At 45.7% G+C, this 25,894-nt stretch overlaps 1 protein-coding gene across 2 annotated transcripts in view; it reads right to left on the bottom strand.

Moving 5' to 3' along the window:
* Positions 1 to 10,366, bottom strand: part of cip2a (cellular inhibitor of PP2A) — an 81,922-nt gene extending 71,556 nt beyond the window's left edge. For both annotated transcript variants that reach the window (XM_086006903.1, XM_086006904.1), the window contains exons 1-3: positions 10,186 to 10,366; positions 7,854 to 7,957; positions 4,740 to 4,887 (exon numbers count right to left, since the gene is read on the bottom strand). In XM_086006903.1, the coding sequence (XP_085863029.1) occupies positions 4,740 to 4,887; positions 7,854 to 7,955 (250 nt within the window). In that variant the 5' untranslated portion in view covers positions 7,956 to 7,957; positions 10,186 to 10,366. The remainder of the gene's footprint in view (positions 1 to 4,739; positions 4,888 to 7,853; positions 7,958 to 10,185) is intronic.
* Between the last annotated feature and the right edge of the window lie 15,528 nt (positions 10,367 to 25,894).

Below are 25,894 nucleotides of genomic sequence, written 5' to 3'. Positions count from 1 at the left end.
TTTATTTCTCTGCATAGAACAATGCCATGTTTACCGTCGGATGTGTGGAAGCATTTTACCCCAGGCATTAAAGATGGAAAGACTGTGTACATGTGCAAACACTGTAGAAAGCCATATGTAAAGAATGCCACAAAGATGCAGCAGCATTTATCCAAATGCAACAACTTCACTCAAAGCTCACAGCAGTCAGCCCAGAGTTCCTCTGCTTCCATTCAAGAAGATGATGGTTCTCATTCAGCATCAGGCTCCTTATCATCAGCAACTCCTGGCCCACTTGGAAGGTTCTTTGATACAATGGATAACCGTAGCCAGAAGAATGCAGATGAGTGTCTTGCTCGAGCTGTATATGCAACAGGCTCACCCCTCATGCTCACAGCCAATGTGTACTGGAAGAGATTTTTCAATGTTATTCGCCCTGCATACTGTCCTCCCACCAGACATGCTTTGTCTACTTATTTGCTGGAGGCTGAGTATAACAGAGTCCAAAGAAAGCTCAAAGAAACGATAGCAGACTGTGTTGCAGTTATCTCAGATGGGTGGTCAAATGTACGAGGGGAGGGCATCATAAACTACATCGTCTCCACTCCTCTCCCAGTGTTCTTCAAGAGCACAGACACGAAGGACAACAGACACACAGGCACATACATTGCTGATGAGCTGAAAGCGGTCATCAACGATCTTGGATCACAAAAGGTCTTTGCAGTAGTTACTGACAATGCTGCGAATATGAAGGCTGCTTGGGCTCAAGTGGAGGAGGCCTACCCTCATATTACGTCTATTGGGTGCGCAGCTCATGGGCTTAACCTGCTCCTCAAGGACATCATGGGTTTGAGAACCATGGAAGCACTGTACAAGAGAGCCAAGCAAGTTGTTAAGTATGTCAGGGGAAAACAGGTAGTTGCAGCAACCTACAACTCCAAGCAAATGACAAAGAACAAGAACACCACACTGAAGCTGCCCAACAACACTAGATGGGGTGGTGTTGTCATAATGTACAACAGCCTTCTGGAGGGTAAGGAGTCGCTGCAAGAAATGGCAATATCCCAGTCTGGGGATATGGAAACCACCATCAAGAAAATGCTGCTGGATGATGTGTTTTGGGAGAGAGTGGTTAGCAGCCTTAAACTACTCTCACCAGTAGCATCTGCAATTGCTCAGATTGAAGGAGATGACGCTGTCTTGTCAGATGTTCTCAGGCTTTTTACTGATTTAAAAGAACAAATCAGCATTGCCCTACCCACATCCCTGCTGCTCAAAGCAGAGGAGAAGGCAATTCATACAGACGCGTCAAGAATTTTGTGTCAAGCCGATTCATGCTGCAGCATACATGCTGGACCCAAAGCATGTTGAGAGACCAAAACTTTCTGGAGAACAGATCAACAGCGCTTACAGTGTGATTTCTACCCTCTCACACCATCTCAATCTGGATGTGGGCAAAGTTCTGGGAAGTCTGGCAAAGTTCTCTACCAAGCAAGGTCTTTGGAATGGGGATGGGATATGGGAATCATGCAAGCATATCAGTGCACATACCTGGTGGAAGGGACTTTGTGCATCCGAGGCCCTGTCACCTATTGCATCGGTGATACTCCAAATCCCACCTTCATCAGCAGCCTCTGAACGAAACTGGTCACTTTTTGGGAATACGCATACAAAGGTGCGCAACAGGCTGACTAACAAGAGAGTGGAGAAACTGGTGGCTATCCGGGCGAACCTACAACTTATTGAGCCAGATACAGAAGTGTCCACCACACAGCTAGACACTGACACAGAGGAGGAAATGGACACGTCAGAACCAGAGAATCAGGAGGAGCAATGAGGAGTAGAAGACTCAGAAGACTCATGAGTAGAAGACTCAAAGGGACAAAATAAGGACAAATTACAGGCTAAATAAGCTGACGCTCTTTTTATTTTATTTTAGATGGGTCTTTTTTGTGGGGGTTCAATAAAGTTCAAAATTATAACCTAAATAAAGTTTTGAAAGCCTGTTTTTATTTGTATGGAACAGTATGTCTATTTTGACGACAAAGATAATATAAGGGTCAGAGACAAAAACCATCAGTGTGCAAAAAAACTCAAAATTCCCATAAATTCCCGAAAATTCCCATGGAAAGTTTCCTCTTAAAAATTCCCAGAATTTTGCAACCCTACATGAGGGTCATCTAGGAGGGGTAAAAATGAAGAGCCTAGCCAGGGCGTTTGTGTGGTGGCCGGGAATCGATAAAGAAATCGAGGATATGACCAAGAGATGCACAGGATGCCAGAAGGTCCAAAACGCTCCACCACAGGCCCCGCTACATCCATGGGAGTGGCCCTCATCTCCATGGCAACGGGTACACATTGATTTTGCTGGTCCATTTATGGACTCAATGTTCCTAATCGCTGTGGACGCCCATTCGAAATGGCCAGAGGTCATCAAAATGTCCTCCACCACCACGGAGAAAACTATTGCAGTCCTACGGACCATCTTCGCCAGGAATGGCTTGCCAGAACAGATTTGCTCCGACAATGGGCCACAGTTTGTGTCTGAGGATTTCCGGAGGTTTCTGAGGAATAATGGGGTGAAGCATTACACATCTGCCCCATATCATCCAGCCACAAATGGATTGGCTGAGAGGTTTGTTCAGACCTTTAAAAAGGCAATAAAGGCAATGCATAATGACGACATACCACTACAACACAAGGTGGATAATTTCTTGTTTGCTTACCGGAATGCGACACATGCAGTCACCAACCAAGCTCCAGCCATAATGTTCTTCAACCGAAGGCTAAGATGTCGCCTGGATTTGCTCAAACCAAACATAAGACGATATGTTGAGGATAAGCAATTCCAGCACATAAATGAGAAGCCAACCAGGAGCTTCAAGATAGGGCAACAAATCCTGGCCTGCGACTACCGAACAGAAAAATGGCAGCCAGGAACGATATGCACACAGCAGGGACCACTAATGTACACAGTGGACGTTGGAGAGAGCATCGTGAGACGCCATGCTGACCAGATTCTAGAGTCACAGGAACAAGCCAAACCCATACCACGAGCAGGTGCACCTGGTAATCAACCCGAAGTACAGATTGCGTCTACCTCAGAAGCAGTGGTATTGGAAGCTGACGAACCAACCAATGACAATGAACCAGAATCAACTCCGCCGCAAGAACAGGATACTCGAGAAAGGCGCTATCCAGTCAGGATCAGGAAGCCTCCTCAAAGACTGAACTTATAAATGACTATTTCAGTTGATTTATATAGTACAGAGAAAATTGTAATTGTAATTAGTTATTATTTAGTTGTTAAATGAATGTTATGTACTGTTTATCTAAAAGGGGAGGAATTGTTGTGTATGTACCTTTAAGAGAAGAACTGATTCTATACTGCAGTACCGGCAGTGACCACCCCTGTATATAAAGCCATAACAGGCTTCTGTACGTCAGTCTTAAGTTACCCTCTGTTCAGTAAATACCTGTTTTATTGTTCTCCTGCAGTCCGTGTATTATTAAGGCGCGGACACTACAGTTTCAAGTGCTCATCTAAATGCTTCTTGAATATTGTGAGGGTTCCTGCCTCTACCATCCTTTCAGGCAGCTGGCTTTTAAATTCCTTGTGTATTGTGACTGGATTTAAAGTGATCACCACCAAGCTAAAACTAGACAAGAATACTCACTTTTTGTCAGTTTTCTCTTTCAGTCTTCTGCCAAAAAGCAGCTTCACGGGAGGTCTGTTCAGATCATTTATCTGACAAACCTGGCTTCATCCAACTGTCACTGAAGTAAACAAGAATGATCCTTCCTAGTCCTAGATACCAATTGTGGAAACAGAAAACAGGGAACCGTGGGGTTCTCTCAAATTTCCTCCCCTCCCTTTCTTTTTCAGGGGAGAGGGAATGACAAGTCTCTCTCTCTCTTCCCCCCCCCCCCCCCCTGTATACCATTCCCTTAAAATAAACAAACAGTAATATCCATTATTTCTAAAGCGATATTCACCTTCATTCAGCAAAGGATACAAACTAGTGGTTCTCAAACTTTTTCAGGCCAGACCCCGGCAAAAAAATTCTCATATAGCTCTGTGCTCCGCTAAAGTTATTTTATACTAATTACTCCTGTTCTGGTTTTCGTGTCTTTTGCTAGTTACTATTCCCCTTTTGAGCTTTATCTCCTTCAGACTTCTACTTTCAAAGTCCCTGCAAATGTTTTACTTCTCTGCAATTATCCCCTTTCCCTTTCTTTCACCTTCCACTAATGCTGTCAGTTTGATTCTTATTGTGGCTTATCACATCACCCCTGGATACATGTTGCAACCCACCAGTAGACACACTTTACAGTTTGTGAACCAGTGGTATAAATTATTCTCTAAGGAGACCCAGGAGTGCTAAAATTTGGCATCATACACCCCTTCGATGCAGCAACACAGAAACCCAAAAGAAGTGATTTAATTTATAAAGTTGTTTTATTTTTTCTTTTGAATCAGAAGTGTACAGCATTTCCATGATGGGTATTGGTAATTTAAAAAAAATGTTTTTGGAGAAGGTTGGTTTCTCTTTCTTTACCTTTCACAGATCTGTACAAGTACATGGCTGAAATTATACTTGTACACATGCATATGTTGTCAAGGCCAATATTAATATTACAGTATAAAGTCTGCAATGGTCTTGTATTATATTTGTGAAAATAAAACAAATCATAAAAAGAAAATGTAAATGGTTGTAATTGAACCAGAGCATTCAACTTAATCTAGTAAAATATCATACCTAACTGTGTGAGTAATCCAATAATTTTCAGAGTCAGTGTCACTTTTATGTTTGGATCACCAACAAGTTCCACAAGGCTGTTCAGACATTCACTTGGTAAACTTTGATTTGTTGCAAATACCATTACTGCTTTCATTCCACAAATTACCTAGAAAGATAAGAAAGAATATTTCAAAAGTTGTTTCCCAGATATTTCTAGGCTAGAAAATGTTTAATTTTATATCAAGGACAGTGCAATAAACATAGTCCTTGGCCCTTCAAATCTGCTTATCCATTATTCTACTGTTCATAGGAATATCAATACATAGTACATAGTATTTTAAACTGTCTATTAAACAAGAACAGGATTTAGCCATCCTAAAGGTTGGATCCCTGCCGTGAACACTGATGCATTATTGCATATACTGTATTCCTCCATTGACTTCACAAAGACAATGTTATACACTTTGCGATCATTGGAATTTTTACCAGCATTAATACATTGCTTACAGTTGGAAAATATTGTTTTATATAAGATAGGGGTGTTTAAGCCATGTAGGAAATAACATCAGGGCCACTAAGAGTGGCTGAACAAGTCAAATTACATTTGTATCAAATGGTACTCTGGAATTTTTGCTGATGCTTTGGGGATCAAAACTCCATTATCCTGTGAAAGCCATAAATCAGTGGTCCTTATTTTATATAATTTCCTTCTTTGCTAATGTATCTAATTTTTATCCCTTACTAGTTTTAAAACCAAAAATACAAAGCAATACAGTATGCAAAATGTACCAGTTACGGGTGGACAACTGGGCTCCACAATTCCTGGGGCTGGAGGGGGCACAAGTCCCATTTACACTGGGAGTGTGACCTGGAATATGGGCGAGATCCTGGGTGCGCTGAGATGCTGCTCTTTTGACCAGGACTTGAAATTCCAGTTGGGAGCCATGGGCACCTGAGGACATGTCAAAGTGACAGGTCGGGGAGTTCCTCCCTTGAAAGGCCTTAGCGGAAATTACATCAGTCATGAGCCGGCATTAGTTCCTTTGCAGTCTTTTGAAGGCCCAAACCCTTCTCACAATGGATCAGTGGCCTTCTCTATTTGGAATGGCTCCACTGGAAGCCAAGGGGTTAAAAGAATTCCCCCCCCCCAACCCCCTTCAGGCCCATTTGGAGCCATGTGGATTCTACTCTGCCTTCGAAGAGTGGATGGCTCGGTCCAGGGTGGCTGCTGCTGATTTGTCCTTGCAGGCATCTGCGGCCTGCCCTGGCTATGTAATTGACTCCGGTCTTGGGCGAAGGCTCCACTCTGAGCACTTGCGTCGGTGGCACGGGCTCCCAGGAATTTCCAGGCCTTGGTATTTAGTAATACTGGGTAGGGGGAGTGATGTTTAGCTGCACTAGGGCCAGTACTGCACTTAAGAATTGTCCTGGGCTTTGGCAAACCTAGATGGGGAACTGCAGGAGGCTGCTGAGGTTTTTCAGTATTGGAGTGGAGGAATCTGTTGGTCTATCATCACTTTGGAGGGGTACATGAGATTTGGCAGAATTGTGGAGGGAGAGCATGAAGTTTGCCAGAACTGGAGGAGTTGTGGTGTCCAAATATGGAGTCTGGCTCAATAGTGGATTCCTGCTGTCTGTCTGTCAGCAGTGAGAGGAAGGGGAAGACATGGGCCCGAAAGTGCTCTGTAGGGATAAAAAAACATTAGTAGTCTGCCATTTTACCCCACTGTGGGGTGGCCCCTCCTCATCATATGGGTTGTAGGAGCCGATAAAACCCTCCTGCTGTATAAGACTAACCAACTTATCGGCTTGTGTAATGATTGCTACAGCCATAGAAGTACCGTTTATATTCTGGCCTGTTTATCAACCCAAGAATCCTTCAACTACTTCACACTATTCTCTAATGGAAGGCTGCGAGATAGAAAAACAACATTTTCCCCCCCACTCACTCGCGCCCTCTCTATTTTAAAATAAATACAATATAAATTTTACCTGAATAAAGCTTTTGAAATTGGTCCTTTAGGTTTTCTTCAAATAAGTTTGAAAACAACCGAATAATATTTTGTTTGAGACGGAGAAAGAAGCATTCCATCATTTAGCGAGCTCATTTGCTACTAATGCATTATGGAAAATTATTCACACTGTACATACTCAGTCTGCAGGATCTGCCTTCATCTAAAACAGTCACTATTGCAGTGCAAAAATGTGCAATCTAAGCTCAGGCTTTTGGGAGAGCTTGAGGCCTTCAAGCAAACACTTCAATGAAGGTATTAAAAAGCTCAAAACAATTCAAAGAGGTAAATTGCATCATGTTATTGTGAAATATCTATTTTTTTCTCCAGTGTTTTATTTTGTTTATATCCTTATTTTGGATATTGGACATTTCAGCTAGAGAAAAAAAAGGCAAAGATTTTTTTCAAAAATGAACAAAAAGCCATGTTTTAGTTACCTAAAATGCTTAATGTGCTTAAACTGCAATTCATTGAATCATGCAGCACAGAAGGAGGCCATTCGTCCCATTGTGTCTGTCAGTTCTTTGCAAGAGCTATCCAATTAGTTTCACTCCCTTTTGCCAGCGTACAGTTGGTAATTACAATACATGCACTAAATGCTTTAAAGAACTGAACAGCAGCTCAGCTGAGTGCAGGGGAAATTCATGAAGGAAATTTCTTCATCCCCCTTCCAAAACATTACCAGCCCCCCCAAACATAACCACATTCTAAGCCATCACCCAAGAGTTCCATACTCTACCCCTCTCAAATCATCCCAGACCCTAAAACCCATCTCCAAGTACAGCTGTCCAATTATAAAATGTTCACACATTTAAACAAGAGTTTACATATTCTAAATGTTGACACAGAAAGATTCCATTATAAATGTTGACATAAAATGTTAGAGCCAAAACTGTGGCTAGGAAATGTGTGCCATGCCAAAGAGAGAAGGAAGAAGGAGGGGGAGAAAAAAAAAGAGTGGGAGACAAAAGAACAAATGAGCCAGCATTTTATAGTGCCAAAAGCACTCCACAGCCAATTAATTAATTGCTTTTGTAGTGTAATCGGATAGATACATAGGTAGATAGATACAAACAAATATATTTGAACTTTTCTTTCATACAGTAGGTGCTGTACTTACATCCAATTGCCTTTGGACTTGTAAAGCATTGTTTTCAGATTTGGCATTTTTATACTGGGTGATAGCCAGTAACAGAGATTTCATGGAAGAAGTTACATCCATTTCTAGGCAAAAAAAGGGAATTCAAGGCAGATTAATAGATTTCACAATTTTAACAGCATTACTATCAAAAAAACCTTAGCCCCATCTTTGCAGCACAATGTAAATATAAAAACTATACATTCTGAAAGGGGCTCCATATCAAATGGCAGATTGGCTATAATGTAGCCACACACAAATTGCATTGTGACCAGGAGACTGCAGACTTCAATTTGCACTTTCTATACATACTTTAATCACCTCCATTTCATATTCCAGTCAGGAATATTTATGTTGAGATGTCAGTCAAAGCAAGTTCCTGTGCAAAATACTTCCCATTCAATTACTAATTTTAAAAAAAACATAGGCATATGAGGAACTTCATTTAAAGTTTATCTAAGAGACCCAAAAGTGCAGAAACACTCTGCTGATTCTATGGAGCCATGTACTAACATACTAACCATCAACATCGATTGTGGGTCTGTTTGGAGTCTGTCAAACTGAAAGTATCAGGCTCCCACAAGGAAATCCAAAGTCAGATTTCAATTACCAGGTCAAAGACATTTAAACTGGAGACAGTCCCCGTCCGTCAATGTCATTATAGGGCAGCCTAATGTGTCTCCCAATGGATAAGAAAATTAACATTTGTTTTAAAAAAGTCACTCTTTGCAATAAACACAGAAGGACTTTGATTTTTTTCCAAACGTCAAACAGAGCTCTCTCTGGTGGGCGTAAAAGTATTTCGAAGAGCAGGGGAATTTTCCCCGGTGCCATGGCCAATATTTATCCCTCAAACAACATCACTAAAGAGAGATTATCTGGTCATTATCACATTGCTGTTTATGGGAGCTTGCGGAGTGCAAACTGGCTGCCGCATTTCTTACATTACAACAGTGACTACACTTCAAAAGTACTTCATTGGCTGTAAAGCGCTTTGAGATGTCCAGTGGTCTTGAAAGGTGCTATATAAATGCAAGTCTGTCTTTCTTGTACCATATTCAGTAATGTTTGTGTTTATTAAATAAATAAAACTCACTCCTCTTTTTGAATTTGTACAAAATGTCTATTCTTGGAGTGGGTCTGATTGGCATTTTTGGAAAAATGTAAAGCGTGACAAACACAAATGCAAAAATTCTTAATTAATAAATCTTAAAATGTTATAAAAGTATGTTTCTGAGGTGTTGCACAGGGTGGTAGGTACAAGCAGTGAATGGATTTGCACCCGTACCAGTGAATGCATTCGCACCCGTACGACCAGATTTAGGAACAGCTTCTTTCCCAGGGCTGTCATCCTACTGAACTGCACAAACAAACTCTAAAGCCTGCACATCTGCCAATGCACTTTATTATGGTTATGTTATGTTAATATACTACAAGCCAAATGTATGTTGAATGTTTAAATGTCTTAATCCAAATGTACTCTCGGGAGCCGCAAGCCTACATTTCGTTGTACTGCACTTGTGCACTAACAATGACAATAAAAGTTGATTTGATTTGATTTTGAGATGAAGTTAAAATAAAACAAAAAATAGACCATTACCTAAAATGACAGCAAAAACCTGAAAAAATTTATTTTTTTCCATTAATCCTCCTTCTATAATTCTGTATCCTCTGCGAAAATATATTGTACAAGACAATATTTGAAACAACACAACTAGAAGTAAATGGGTCAGTAGTTGTGACACAGAACTAATTCTGTCTTAATGCAGAGTGCCAACCAAAACTCCCTCTCCCCTCTCGCTCTCTCCAAAAAAAAAAGGCCTGGGGACTGAGGATCTTCCGAGGCCAGACCCGGGGGGGGTGGAGAAGAGGAAGGGAAGGGCGAGTCGGAGCTGCAGCTGGAGTCGGCGCTCGAGCAGCTTCTCACGATCACCGGCCCCATCGCGCGCCTTCCAGCCGTCGCCACCTCGCGCTCCCAGTTTAAATCGCCGGCACGTACCACTGGGGCGCCGGGGGGGGGCGCGGGGGAGAGGAGGAATTAGAGCAAACCGATCCCCTAAAATACTAATCCAGAACTGCTGCAACTATTGACGCTCTGTTGCTTACGAATCCACTAAATTCACTTGTTATAATCATCAAGAAAGTTGGGTAAACATGGTGGACGTTTTCGAACTCACCCCCTCCCCACACCCACAATTTACAACGTCCAACGGTTTAAACTTCCCGACAAGTGGAGCGTTTTTGGCAGGTTGTATAATTGGAATTGAGTGCGTCGCTGCAATCAGCTTTAAAAGAGAATAGTTGGATTTCTGACCTCTTCGCTGCTCGAAAAGCTATGCACCGCGGCAGAAAGTTTCCCCAAGAGCTGAACAATTGCCGCCTCGTACGTTACAGGCTCCGCCAGCTTGAAGCGGTTCGCCATTCGACGCATGCGCAGTGGATTGTGATGTTGTCACTAACAGTTGCCTGACGTCACAACGTGTAGCTTTCTGAACTGCAGCTGGGGATTTCCTTCCTGACCAGAGTGCAGACAACAATTACTACAACAACTTGTATTTATATAGCGCCTTTAACGTAGTAAAACGTCCCTAGGTGCTGCACAGGAGTATTTTAAGACAAATAATTTGACACCAAGCCACCTATGGATAAATTAGAGGTGACCAAAAGCTTGGTCAAAGAAGTAGGTTTTAAGGAGCGTCTTAAAGGAGGAAACATAGAAACATAGGAGTAGGCCATTCGGCCCTTCGAGCCTGCTCCGCCATTCAATATGATCATGGCTGATCCTCTATCTCAATACCATATTCCCGCTCTCTCCCCATACCCCTTGATGCCTTTTGTGTCCAGAAATCTATCTCCTTCTTAAATATATTCAGTGACTTAGCCTCCACGGCCTTCTGTGGTAGAGAATTCCACAGGCTCACCACCCTCTGAGTGAAGAAATTTCTCCTCATCTCAGTCCTAAATGTCCTACCCCGTATCCTGAGATACGGGGTAGGACATTCTAGACCCCCCCAGCCAGGGGAAACATCCTCCCTACATCCTGTCTGTCTAGCCCTGTCAGAATTTTATACGTTTCAATGAGATCCCCTCTCATTCTTCTAAACTCTAGAGAATACAGGCCTAGTCGACCCAATCTCTCCTCATACGACAGTCCTGCCATCCCAGGAATCAGTCTGGTGAACCTTCGCTGCACTCCCTCTATAGCAAGTATATCCTTTCTTAGGTAAGGAGACCAAAACTGCACACAGTACTCCAGGTGTGGTCTCACCAAGGCCCTGTATAACTGTAGTAAGACATCCTTGCTCCTATACTCAAATCCTCTTGCAATGAAGGCCAACATACCATTTGCCTGCCTGACTGCTTGCTGCACCTGCATGTTTACTTTCAGTGACTGGTGTACAAGGACACCCAGGTCCCTTTGTACATCAACATTTCCCAATCTATCACCATTTAAATAATACTCTGCCTTTCTGTTTTTCCTACCGAAGTGGATAACTTCACATTTATCCACGTTATACTGCATCTGCCATGTATTTGCCCACTCACTCAACTTGTCTAAATCGCCTTGAAGCCTCTTTGCGTCCTCCTCACAACTCACAATCCCACCTAGTTTTGTGTCATCAGCAAACTTGGAAATATTACATTTGGTTCCTTCATCCAAATCATTGATATATATTGTGAATAGCTGGGGCCCGAGCACTGATCCCTGCGGTACGCCACTAGTCACCACCTGCCACCCCGAAAAAGACCCATTTATTCCTACTCTCTTTTCCTGTCTGTTAACCAATTTTCAATCCATGCCAGTATATTACCCCCAGTCCCATGTGCTTTAATTTTGCACACTAACCTCTTATGTGGGACTTTATCAAAGGCCTTCTGAAAATCCAAATACACCACAGCCACTGGTTCTCCCTTATCTATTCTACCAGTTACATCCTCAAAAAACTCCAGTAGGTTTGTCAAACACAATTTCCCTTTCATAAATCCATGTTGACTTTGTCTAATCCCGTTGATATTTTCTAAATGTCCTGTTATCACATCCTTTATAATAGACTAGCATTTTCCCTACTACTGATGTACCAAAGTATTTGTTTAATTGCTCTGCCATTTCCTTGTTCCCCATTATAAATTCTCCCGTTTCTGACTGTAAGGGACCTACATTTGTCTTCACTAATCTTTTTCTTTTTACATACTTGTAGAAGCTTTTACAGTCCACTTTTATGTTCCTTGCAAGTTTACTCTCATACTCTATTTTTCCCCTCTTAATCAATCTCTTGGTCCTTTTTTGCTGAACTCTAAACTGCTCCCAATCCTCAGGCTTGCTACTTTTTCCTGGCAACTTTATATGACTCCTCTTGGGATCTAATACTATCCTTAATTTCTTTTGTTAACCATGGTTGGGCCGCTTTTCCTTTTATGTTTTTGCGCCAGAAAGGAATGTATAACTGTTGCAATTCATGCATTCATTCCTTAAATATTAGCCATTGCCTATCAATGCCTTTTAATGAAGCTCCCCAATCTATCATAGCCAACTCACTCCTCATACTTTCATAGTTTTCTTTGTTTAGATTTAGGACCCTAGTTTCGGATTGGACTTCTTCACTTTCCATCTTAATGAAGAATTCTATTATGTTATGGTCACTCTTCCCTAAAGGACCCCGCACAACAAGATTATTAATTAACCCCTTCTCATTGCACAATACCAAATCTAGGATAGCCTGTTCCCTAGTTGGCTCCTCAACATACTGGTCTAAAAAACCATCTCGTACACACGCCAAGAATTCATCCTTCACAGTATTATTGCTAATTTGGTTTTGCCAGTCTATATGTAGATTAAAGTCACCCATGATTACTGTAGCACCCTTGTTACATGCATCTCTAATTTCCTGTTTGATGCCATCCCCTATATTACCACTACTGTTTGGAGGCCTATAGACAACTCCCACCTTAGCTCCACCCAGACTGATTCTACATCTTGATTTTCTGAGCTAATATCCTTTCTCACTATTGCTCTTATTTCATCCTTTACTAACAATGCCACCCCACCTCCTTTTCCTTTTTACCTGTCCTTCCTAAATATCGAATATCCTTGGATATTCAGCTCCCAGCCTTGGTCACCCTGCAGCCATATCGCCGTAATCGCAATTATATCGTATCCATTTACATCTATTTGCGCTGTTAATTCGTCTACCTTATTACAAATGTTTCGTGCATTCAGATACAGTGCCTTTAGATTTGTCTTTTTAACATTTTTAGACATCTTAACATTTTTTTGTACTATGGCGCTATTTGTCTTACCATTTTTTCTTACCTGGACCCTATTTGTTAGTGCACTCCTTTGTTTGTACGTTCTGTCCCTTTCTGACACAATCTGGTTATCCTTACCCCAATCACTTTCCTGCACTGCTTCCTTGTCTTTTCTCTTTAGCATTCTAGATTTCTCTCCACCGGAACTCTCCGCCGCCTTATTTAGTTTAAAGCCCTATCTACCTCCCTAGTTACTCGATTCGCTAGAACTCTGGTCCCAGCATGGTTCAGGCGTAGTCCGCCCCAACAGAACAGCTCTCTCTTTCCCCAGTGCTGGTGCCAGTGCCCCTCTAATCAAAACCCACTTCTCCCACACCAATCTTTGAGCCACACATTCATCTCCCTGATCCTATTGACCCTATACCAATTTGCTCGTGGCTCCGGTAATAATCCAGAGATGGACCTGACAACTGGGTCCTCCCCCTCCCCCTCCTACTCCAAGTTCTTCTCCAACCTGGAGGAGATGTCCTTTACCCTGGCACCGGGTAGGCAACATAGCCTTTGGGACTCACGCTCCTGGCAGCAGAGAACAGAATGAAAGACTTGCATTTATATAGCGCCTTTCACGACCACTGGATGTCTCAAAGCGCTTTACAGCCAATTAAGCCAGAAAGAGCCAGAGAGGTTTAGGCAGGGAATTCCAGAGCTTAGGGCCTAGGCAACAGAAGGTACGGCCACCAAAGGTTGAGCGATTATAATCAGGGATGCTCGAGGGGGCAGAATTAGTGGAGCGCAGATAACTCGTGGAGGTGTGGTTGTGGGGCTGGAGGTGATACAGAGATAGGGAGGAGCGAGACCATGGAGGGATTTGAAAACAAGGATGAGAATTTTAAAATCGAGGTGTTGCTTAACTAGGAGCCAATGTAGGTCAGCGAGCACAGGGGTGTTGGGTGAACTGGACTTGGTGCAAGTTAGGACATGGGCAGCCGAGTTTATGATGACCTCCAGTTTACGGAGGGTAGAATGTGGAAGGCCAGCCAGGAGTGCATTGGAATAGTCAAGCCTAGAGGTGACAAAGGCATGGATGAGGGTTGCAGCAGCAGATGAGCTGAGGCGGGGCAGAGACGGGCGATGCTACAGAGGGGGAAATAGGTGGTCTTAGTTATGGCGCGGATACCTGGTCGGAAGCTCATTTCTGGGTCAAATATGACACTAAGGTTGCGAACAGTCTGGTTCAACCTCAGCCAGTTATCAGGGAGAGGGATGGAGTCGATGGCTAGGGAACGGAGTCTGACAATTTAGAGACAGTGGAGGGGTCGAGAGAAGTGGTGGTGAGGTAGAGCTGGGCGTCGTCAGTGTACAGGTGGAAACTGAATCTGTTTTCGGATGATGTCGCTGAGGGGCAGCATGTAGATGAGATATAGGAGGAGGCCAAGGATAGATCCTTGGGTCCACCATAGGTAACGATGCGGGAGTGGGAAGAGAAGCCATTGCAGGAGATTCTCTGGCTACGATTAGATAGATAAGAATGGAACCAGGCGAGTGCAGTCCCACCCAGCTGGACGACGGATGGAGTGGCCAACTGTGTCAAAGGCTGCAGACAGGTTGAGATGGATGAGGAGGGATAGTTTACTTTTGCCACAGTCACAAAGGATGTCATTCGTGACTTTGATGAGAGCAGTTTCGATACTGTGGCGGGGCGGAAACCTCATTGGAGGGATTCAAACATGGAGTTCCAGGAAAGATGGGCACGGATTTGGGAGGCGACAACACGCTCAAGGACTTTGGAGAGGAAAGGGAGGTTGGAGATGGGGCAGTAGTTTGCAAGGATGGAAGGATCAAGGTTTTTTTTTTGAGGAGAGGGGTGATGATGGCAGATTTGAAGGAGAGGGGGACAGAACCTGAGGAGAGAGAACCATTAACAATGTCAGCTAACATGGGAGCCAGAAAAGGAAGTTGGGTGATCAGCAGTTTAGTGGGAATAGGGTTGAGGGAGCAGGAAGTGGGTCTCATGGACAAGATGAGCATGGAGAGGTCATGGGGGGTGATCGGAGAAAAACTGGAGAAAGATGCGAGTTCAGGGCTAGGGCAGGGAGGAACCTTAGAGGAAGTTTGGCCCAGTGGGCTAGGGGAAGAAAGGGAAGTGGCAGAGGCAGCTGATCGGATTGTTTCAATCTTAGAGACAAAGAAATCCATGAGCTCCTCGCACATGTTGGAGGAGACAGGGGAGAGGGGTTTAAGAAGACAGTTAGCAGTAGAGAAAAGAAGCAGTAGAGAAATGATCCCGGAATAGTGAGCAGTTTTGGCAGACGAGCAGGACCCGATAATGCTTCATGTGGTCCAGCCAGATCTGGCGTTGAATGGCGAAACCAGTTGTCCGCCATATCCGTTCAAGTCTGCACCCCTTTGACTTAAGGGAGCGAAGATGAGGGCTGTACCGGGGGAACAGCCAGAGTGAGAGAGAGAGAGAGTAATGGTTTTACTAGTGACTAGGGCAGCAAAGGTGGTGGTGAGGGTGTGGTTGAGCAGATCAGTAGCTGGAGACGGTGGAGATTAGTAGAGTCTTCATCTTTCTTCTAAGAAACAAACATAAAATAAAAAGACAAAATACAGCAAATGCTGGATATATGAAATTAAAACAGAAAATGCTGGAAATGCACAGCAAGTCAGGCAGCATCTGTAAGGAGAAAAAACAGGATATTTACGTTTTGAATGTGTATCTCTTCATGCTTCAAGGATAGCTGAACTGAGCATGCACTCAGTCAAATCCTTGAGAAAAACCACTTAAGGAACAACCTCCCTTTAAAGACCACAAGATAATTACAGACGGCAAAGGCCATTTTTCCCATCTTAGTTCATCAACCCAGAGAGATCCTCTGCACCCTCTCAACCCCTCTGCTGCCTCTATGTTTTCAAATCCTGAATAAGCCACAGTTTCCTCCAGTTAATCATTGGTAAGATCGAAGCGATGATTGGTCCCTGCCACAAATTCCGTACCTTCCCATTGATTCCAGCCCCCTTCTCAGCCACTGTGTCAAGCTAAACCAGATGGTTCACAGCCTAGGCATCCTATTAGACCCTGAGCTGAACTTATGACCTTATATTCTCTCCATTACAAAGGCTGTCTACTTCCATTTTTGTAAAATCGCCTGTATCTGCCCCTACCTCAGCCCATCTGCTGCTGAAACCTTCATCCGTGCCTTTGTCACCTCCAGACTCAACTATTCCAATGATCTGAAATAAAAACAGAAAATGCTGGAGATACTCAGCAGGTCAGGCAGCATCTGTGAAGAGAGAAACAGAGTTAACGTTTCAGGTCGATGACCTTTCGTCAGAACTGATGAAAGGTCATCGACCTGAAACGTTAACTCTGTTTCTCTCTTCACTGATGCTGCCTGACCTGCTGAGTATCTCCAGCATTTTCTGTTTTTATTTCAGATTTCCAGCATCTGCAGTATTTTCTTTTTGTTCCAATGATCTGCTGGCTGGTCTCCCTTCCTCCACCTTCTTTAAACTCTGCTGCCTGTAACTTGTCCCTCATAAAATCCTGCTCAGCTATCACCCTTGTCCTTGCTGACCTACATTGGCTCCAAGTCTCCAGTGGCTCCAATTTCAAATTCTAATCCTTGTGTTTAAATCCCTTCATGGCCTTGCCCCTCCCTATCTCTGTAAGCCTCTTAACATACAACCCCCCTCCGAATTCTCTGTTCCTCCAACTCTGGATTTTTGTGCACATCCCCACTTTTCACCTCACCATTAGCAACAATGCTTTCAGTCACCTCGGCTCCACACTCTGCAATACCCTGGCTACTCCTCTTCACCGTTCCACCTCCCTTTCCTTTAAGACCCTTGTGGTAAAACCACCAATGAACTCCTGTACAAATGAATAACTGTCTTTAAAGCAATGTTACAGCACCTATGTCCGTTTGCTGAGTGTAAACAAGCTTTCTGTAAAAACCCTGAAACAACGCGATGACGTCATCACGCTGGTCACGTGGTGCCCCGAGTGGCGGGAAACGTCATGACGTCAGAGGTGGGAGGTTCTGAGTTCAGACCTCATGGAACTAGTTACTGTGTAGACCTGTTTGCTGTTGCTCCTGCATGTTTTTGTTTTGTTCACCAGTTTAATTAAATTCGGTTAATTTACTGAACTGCCTCGACCTCAGTGATTTAGATAGGAATCTGTTGATTCCTACATTGGTGACCCCGAAGCTCCTACATTGGTGACCCCGAAGCTTCGCGGACGATTTTCGCGGAGACAAGCTCGAGAACAAGATGGATGTAAATGCAGCGAGTTTGAAGCTCCCTCAATTTTGGGAACAACAGGCAGCCTCCTGGTTCGTTCAAGCGGAGGCTCAGTTCCAACTGCGAAACATAGTGCTGGATCAGACCCGTTACCTTTATGTGGTCTCCGCACTGGACAGCTCGACGGCTTCCCGCATTATCAGCCTGCTGGAGACCCCGCCCACGGAGAACAAGTACGAAACGGTCAAGGCGCGCCTCCTGCAGTTATTCGGTCTCACAAAGGCGGAGCGCGCACGACGCTTGCTCGCACTCCCCGGGTTAGGCGATGCTAAGCCTTCCGAGTTGATGAGCCACATGCTCACCCTCCTCGAGTCTGAGCCGTAGTGTTTTATATTTCGTGAACTGTTCCTCAGCCAGCTCCCTGAGCAGGTACAAGCAGACCTGGCCAGGTCGACGGCTACGGACGGTGTGGCGCTCGCGGCCGAAGCCGACACCATTTACGCGGTGATGCAACAGTATTGCACCACCTCGACGCGCCCCGCCTCCAAGAACCCCGCCTCGGCACCTCCACAGACCGGCTTTTGCTACTACCACGCCCGTTTTGGTCAGAAAGCCAGATGCTGCCGACCCCCGTGTAAATTCGTGCCACCGGCACCGAGAAAGCAGCAACACCGATTGCGCGACCGGAAGGGAAGCCCCGAGGTCGGTTTCGCCTCCACAATGACAGTTGGTGATTCCGGGAAATTGTTGTACATCACTGACTCCATTTCGGCCCGGCGTTTCTTATGCGACACGGGCGCTCAGTGCAGCATCCTCCCCGCTTCGGTTCTCGATGTCCGATCTGGGCGGCGCGGTCCTCCACTACAGGCCGCCAATGGCAGCACCATCCGTACGTACGGGAAGCGGCGTATCCGACTGTATCTCGGCGGCCAACTCTTCCACTGGGAGTTTATCACCGCCACGATACCACTGGCAATCCTCGGTGCTGATTTTTTTCTGCACACATGACCTACTGGTCGACGTACGTAATCGCCGCCTGATCCATGCCACCTCACGAGCCCCCATCCCCGGTTTTTGGGGCCTCGGCGCGACCCACGCGGTTGCCCGCACCGAGTTGCCGCCCGACGAGTTTGCCCGCCTGCTCAAGGAATTTCCGGAGCTCGCTCGACCCACTTTCTCTGCGACGACCGCCAAACACGGTGTTGAACACCACATCGCGACAACCGGCCCCCCGGTTTACGCCCGGGCTCGGCGATTAGAGGCCAGTAAACTCGAGGCTGCGAAGGCGGAATTCGCCACTATGGAGCGGTTGGGCATCATTCGCCGATCTGACAGTCCCTGGTCATCCCCGCTACACATCGTGCCAAAGCCCGGCGGCGGGTGGCGGCCCTGTGGTGATTATCGGCACCTCAACGAGGTCACAACTCCAGACCGGTATCCGATACCGTATATTCAAGATTTTTCCGCCCATTTGGCCGGCACGTCGTGGTTCTCCAAGATCGACCTCGTCCGCGGATACCACCAGGTGCCCGTCCACCCTCAGGATGTCCAGAAAACGGCGGTCATTACCCCATTTGGCCTCTTTGAATTTTTACGGATGCCTTTCGGGCTTAAAAATGCGGCGCAGGCATTCCAACGCCTCATGGATTCGGTGCTCCGGGACCTCAAATTCCTTTTCGTATACCTCGATGACATCCTCGTCGCCAGCGCATCAAAGGAAGAACACCTACGTCACCTGCGTGTCCTTTTCCGTCGTCTCCAGGAGCACAGCCTTATAGTTAACCCAAACAAGTGCCAATTTGGTCTGAGGCAGATCGATTCTCTGGGCCCCCGCATCACCGCGGAAGGGGCACTGCCACTCAGGGCGAAAGTGGCAGCCGTCGCGGCGTTCCCACGGCCGCAATCCGTCAAGGCGCTCCAAGAATTCCTCGGCATGGTAAACTTTTACCATCGCTTTGTCCCCCGGGCCGCCCAGCTCATGCGGCCGCTCTACGAGGCACTCCGAGGGAAACCGGGGAAAGAACCGGTGATCTGGTCGTCGGTCATGGACCGCGCATTTGGGGACACGAAGGAGGCCCTCGCCAATGTGACGATGTTAGCGCACCCGCTGCCCGGTGCCACCATCGCGCTCACGACAGATACATCGGACTACGCCGTCGGCGCCGTGCAAGAGCAATGGGTCGACGGGGCATGGCAATCGCTGGTGTTTTTTAGCCGCCAGTTACGTAGTAACGAACGTAGCTATAGCACATTTGACCGAGAGCTGTTGGCGTTGTTCCTGGCCATCCGCCACTTTCGTTTTTTATTAGAAGGACGCCAATTCGTCGCTTTCGTGGATCACAAGCCCCTGACGTTTGCCATGGCCAAGACAACTGAGCCGTGGTCGGCCCGACAGCAACGGCAACTCACGTTCATCTCCGAGTTTACCACCGACATCCGTCATGTGGCCGGCAAGGACAACGTGGTTGCCGACTGCCTTTCGCGTGCGGCCGTCCAGGCCGTCCAACTGGGTCTCGACTATTCACTAATGGCGGTCGACCAAGTGGCTGACCCGGAGACGCACGCTTTCCGTTCCGATTCTTGCGGCCAGTGGACGTACTTTTCCACTCAGATGGCACATCCTTGCTCTGCGATGTCTCCCTGGGAGACCCACGCCCGATCGTTCCATCATCCTGGCGCAGGAAAGTCTTCGATATCATGCACAACCTCGCCCACCCAGGTGTGCGGGCGTCACAGAAGTTGTTAGCATCCAAGTTTGTCTGGAGGAGAATGCGAAAAGATGTGCGCGACTGGGCCAACACCTGTGTCGTGTGCCAGAGAGCGAAGGTGCAGCGCCATGTTAAAGCTCCTGTCGCCATTTTCGAGGTACTGGAGCGGCGATTCGATCATGTTCATATCGACCACGTGGGCCCACTACCACCGTCACAAGGGTTCATGCATCTGCTGACAATCGTCGACCGTACCACCAGATGGCCGGAGGCCATTCCATTGATGTCCACCACCTCCGCAGGCGTCGCCCGGGCTTTTCTTTCGTCCTGGGTTGCCCGTTTCGGCGTGCCATCGGACATTTCATCGGACCGCGGGCCGCAGTTCTCCTCTGCTCTGTGGAATGCCGTGGCTTCAGATTTGGGCGCCAAGCTTCATCGCACCACGGCTTACCACCCGCAGGCCAATGGGTTATGCGAACGCTTCCATCGTTCTCTGAAGGCATCGCTGCGGGCCACCCTCCAAGGGACCGCGTGGATGGATAAGTTGCCATGGGTAATGCTCGGGTTGCGCACGGCGCCTAAAGAGGACCTGCAGGCGTTGGCCGCCGAATTGGTCTACAGCCAGCCGCTCAGGGTCTCCGGCGAGTTTCTCCCGTCGCCGACGCGTCCGTGGTCCGCCACTGAACAGCTGAAGGCTCACCGAGCCGCGGCGCACGCTTTCCGGCCCATTCCGACTTCACAGCATGGACTGCCTGCCTCACATGTTCCGCCAACGCTCATGAGGGCTAAATTTGTTTTTGTACGGCACGATGCCCACCGTAGTCCCCTCATACCTCCATACATGGGCCCCTTCCGGGTACTGAAGGCGGGCGCCAAGAGTTTTCTGGTAGACGTCGGCGGGACGCCCGACTACATTTCCGTGGACCGCCTCAAGGCTGCACACCTGGACCTCGGCCAGCCAGTCGAAACAGCGCAACCGCCGTGTCGTGGACGACCGCCCGCGGCCGCTACGCCTGGCCCATCAGCCCAGCTCCTCTCCTGCACCATCCATTCCTCTCTGGGAATATCGGAGTCGCTCCGACAGGATTGTCCGACCTCCTCGGCGATTGACTTTGATGATTAAAGACACTTCTGGGGGGGCGCATGTGGTAAAACCACCAATGAACTCCTGTACAAATGAATAACTGTCTTTAAAGCAATGTTACAGCACCTATGTCCGTTTGCTGAGTGTAAACAAGCTTTCTGTAAAAACCCTGAAACAACGCGATGACGTCATCACGTTGGTCACGTGGTGCCCCGAGTGGCGGGAAACGTGATGACGTCATGACGTCAGAGGTGGGAGGTTCTGAGTTCAGACCTCGTGGAACTAGTTACTGTGTAGACCTGTTTGCTGTTGCTCCTGCATGTTTTTGTTTTGTTCACCAGTTTAATTAAATTCGGTTAATTTACTGAACTGCCTCGACCTGTGATTTAGATAGGAATCTGTTGATTCCTACACCCTCCTTAAAACACACCTCTGTGACCAAGGTTTTGGTCACCCCTCCTAATATTTGTTTTTTGGCTCAGTGTCTTTTTTTCCTTAGATATCTGTGAAGTGCCATGGGATGGTTTTCTACATTAAAGGTGCTTATAACTGCAAGTTGTTGTTTTTACCTTCAACTTCTCTATCTAGCAGTTTATTTCACACATTGATCACTGTGTGAAAAAGAATTTCCTGCTACGTCCTAAAATAACTTTTTACTAGCTTGACCCTGTGTCCCCTAGTTCTACTTGCACAGTTTAATTTAAAGTAATATTCCAGGTTAACTTTTTCTATATCCTTAACTATCCATATAAAATCACCTCTCAGACCCTTCCTTCTCAGGCTGAAAACTCAAGTCCCTCCAGTCTTTTTTCATAACTCAGGCCCCTTACACTGGGGATCAGCCGCGTGGCTCTTCTCTGCATCATCTCCAGCTCTTGCAAGTCTCTCTGGTTTCTTGGTGAATGGAACTTTAGACAGTAATCAAGGTGCAGTCTGACCAGAGCACTATACAATTTGATTATTATTTCCTCTGATTTATAGGAGAGAAATCGGATTTCATTGCACACATTCTCGGGGGTAAAAAGGACCAATTTTGCGGCACTATGTCCTCTGCCTCAAGGATGCATGAAAATCATTGGACCCGATAATGGGCCAGATGATTTTTCAGGCATCCCTGGCAGCTGTAAGATTTCGCAATAATTTACAGCTCTGAAGATTAATTTTTTGATTAAAGAATCCCTGGGTGATATGCCTTTAAAATTCCAGGGATCAAAATGGCCGTCAGACCACATGGCCGAAGACAAAAGGACTTGGAAAACAGCTTTCTGTGTCTGTGGAAGAAAGGTTCAATGGAGCTGCCAATCAAAGGGGAGTCCCCACCCCCCTGCAGCAGATAATCGATATGTTTACAGAAACTGCTACAAGATGTTTGCACAAAGGATTAACCACTTGACTGCGGTTTCAGCCTGACCACAAGAACAATGGCTAACAATGGCTTCTGTTTACACTAGCCTCCCAAGCTGTTTACATAGTAAACACAGAAAGACATGTTTTTTTCAAACCAGGACAGCTCCATTCAAAACCTATCATGAATGGAAAATACATTCAAAGCTCAGCACAGACAATTTGAAGAGACATTTAAACTGAGAAAAGGAACAGTTTAAAATGAATGGGTGATTCATCCAACCCCATTACTGGACAATGGGGCAGTTGGATCCCTTTTGTTTTAGCCCAGAAACATCCGGATCTGGGCGGGCCCCAAAAGGGGGTATAAAAGATAGCTTCCCAGAAGCTCTTTCTCTCTGGCCTTGCCTCCGTGTCCCTCTACAGTGTGGGAGCCTGCCTAAAGAAGTGAAACACCAGCAGTTTATTTTTAAAACACTGGGGTGTTTTTACTTCGGGGCAGTGAAGATCTAAGTTCGCAGGGCACGGAGCAGGCCATTCCAGTGGTGAGCATATATTTTTCTGGCCCTTCACAAGGCAACTTAGGATAGGTATAGGGGTGAGAATTAAAGGGAATTTTGTTAGAACTGTGATTTTAGTCGATTTTCCCTCGTTGTGTCTGTCTCTCCTCCCCTATTTAAGTAAGACAGTGTTGCACTGAGCAGAGGAAGTGCTTCAGTTGGACACTGAGTTCTGTATTTAAAACTGTATTAAAAGGGAGTAGCTGTTTTAAAGTACTGTATTTAAAACTGTATTAAAAGGGGTGTTGCATCAAGCTGAAGTGCTGTGGTGAACACGCTGTAGCTGTTTTAAAGTACTGTATTTAAAACTGTATTAAAAGGGGTGTTGCACCTAGCAGAGAAGTGCTGTGGTGAATGCTGTGTAGCTATTTTTAAAGTAACTGTATTAAAAGGGAGTGTTGCACCAAGCAGAGAAGTGCTGTGGTGAACGCTGTGTTTCGATATTAAAGTATTGGGCCAGTAATTCCGGTCCCAACACATGAGTACGGACAGGGTACTCACGCGTGGGCCCGTTGGAAGTGCCGGATTTCAGCATGCACAGCGCATGCGCGGGAAACCGGCATTTCCTCCAAGGGTTTCAGAGGTCAAATGTGTGCGCGCAGGACTCTGCGCGCACGCGTTGAACTTCCTTCTTTTTGACAGGTTTGCCCGTGTGCAAGGGCCTGAACTTTTTACACATATAAAAAGGAGGCGTAAGGACTGGATTCTTGAAGGTAAGTGGTCTATTATTTAAAATTATTACATTTTTTCCACAGCTTCATTGTTTTTAAGGACTTTACAGTAAGGTAAGTTTATTTTTAGACTCGATTTCTTAAAAAATTATTTTTTTCAAAAATTTGATTAATTGTTTAAAATAGTTTTTTAAAGTTATTTATAGTTTATTTAACTATTGGGATGTTTTTTAAAATTTTATTTAAAGTTAAAGTAGTCTTTTGGGCACCCGTACTTTTCATGAGTTTGACAGTTCTTACTGTCAAACTCATGAATGAAGTTTCCCCTCCCCTGATTGGCTGCACAGTGCTCACCTGATCCCAGCCGGCACATCGCACTAACTACGCCGCTGGATCAGGCAAGCACATCGTGCCGACATCTGAACCGGGCCAGTGACAGGAATTCCAAGCAGGCCCAGGCTTCAGATGTCGGCGCGTCGGGTGAGTGCACATCGGGGGCTTGCATGCGCGGCAAGCACCCAATCCTAATTTCTGGCCCATTGTATTTAAAGGAGTGTTGCGCTAAGCAGAGAAGTGCTTCAGTGAACACTGTACAGCTGTATTAAAGTGTGGTTTTTAAGTAAAAGCCACTAAGCTAAGGTGCTGTAGTGAGCAAGGGGTTTCTATTTTTAAAGTGCTGGATTTAAAATAAAGGAGTGTTGCACTGAGCAGGGAGCGCTCTAGTGGACACTGAGTGTACTGTGTGTATATTAAAATAAAGGAGTGTTGCACTGAGCAGGGAGCAGTCTAGTGGACACTGAGGGTACTGTGTTAAGCAAAAGTGCTGTACCAGGCATAAGAGCTATATCGATTATTTTAAGTTGTTTCTTTCTTTTGTTTTCAATAAATACTGGTCTGTTTTGCACCCAAACCACGAGTCACGTTTTTTTTTCTGTCTACATTGCTACCGAATAAGTCCGGTGGTCAGAACTCAGGAATAGGGGAGCGCTTCGAAACCGCAAGGGGATCCCTGGAGCAGCTCAGAGGCTTCTGACTGGCAAGAGACAAATAACCCCAATCCCGCTGTTAATTCCTACACAGCCCCTCCTGCTCTTGATGAGGCAGCCAGCCCAAATTGGAGGGCACTAAAGCAGCGAGCTGCCTCTGGAGGTATAACAGGTGTCAGCAGCTTGCCCGAATTATAAAGAGAAGGCCCAAGGATCAATTTTGGCTGGTCCTCTGGCTGGTTTCTTCTGGCACGTGCAGCTCTGGCAGAATTCAGCCCATAGTTTCTAGTAATCAATTTCTTATAATGAACCAAACCACAACTCATTTAATACTACCCTTCATAAACTTGAGTTCATCCAAAACTCTGCTGCCCGTGTCCTAACTCGCACCAAGTCCTGTTCACCCATCACTACGTTCCTGCTTAGCTGTGTGACCGTGCAGTCATCTGCAAGATCCTGCGCAGGCTGCTCACCGGTTTTTCCATTGCATGCGCAAAAATTTGGATGGGCTGTACATTGGGGGAGGCAGGCCACGCAGGAGGCAGTGCAACTTACAGGAGACGTTGCCCATCACCCCTGTGCTCGCTGACCTACATTGGCTACTGGTTAAGCCACACCTCGATTTTAAAATACTCATCCTTGGTTTCAAATTCCTCCATGGCCTCACCCCTCCTTATCTCTAATCTCCTCCAGCCCTACAACCCTCCTTGTCATCTGCGTTCCTTGAATTCTGGCCTCGAGCATCCCCGATTTTAATCACTCCACCATTGGCAGTCATGCCTTCAGCTGCCTAGGCCCTAAGCTTTGGAATTCCCTCCTTAAACCTCTCCGCCTCTCTCCCTCTCTTTTCACCTTTAAGACGCTCCTTAAAACCTACCTCTTTGTCCAAGCTTTTGGTCATATGCCCTAATATTTCCTTATGTGGCTCGGTGTCAAATTTTGTTTGATAACGCTCCTTTGAACTGCTTTGGACATTTTGCTCCATTAAAGGCACTATATAACTAAAAGTTGTTATGTTATTTCAATTTATTTGTGATCAGTACAATTTGGTTAATTAATGATCACTTTAGAAACTTCCCCATTGTCAAAAGACAATTGCCTTTTCTTTGTATTAATCTGCATTTTAACTGTAACACTTAATGAACTTACATTATCATTATCATGATCAAGGTTTTTTA

This window comes from Somniosus microcephalus, chromosome 14 (genome assembly GCF_052327205.1).
Source record: "Somniosus microcephalus isolate GS21.2 chromosome 14, FLI_Smic_1.0, whole genome shotgun sequence".
In the NCBI taxonomy this organism is placed as follows: Eukaryota; Metazoa; Chordata; class Chondrichthyes; order Squaliformes; family Somniosidae; genus Somniosus; species Somniosus microcephalus.
The sequence above is the reverse complement of the archived record's forward strand: the minus strand, read 5'-3'. Positions and strand labels throughout refer to the sequence as shown.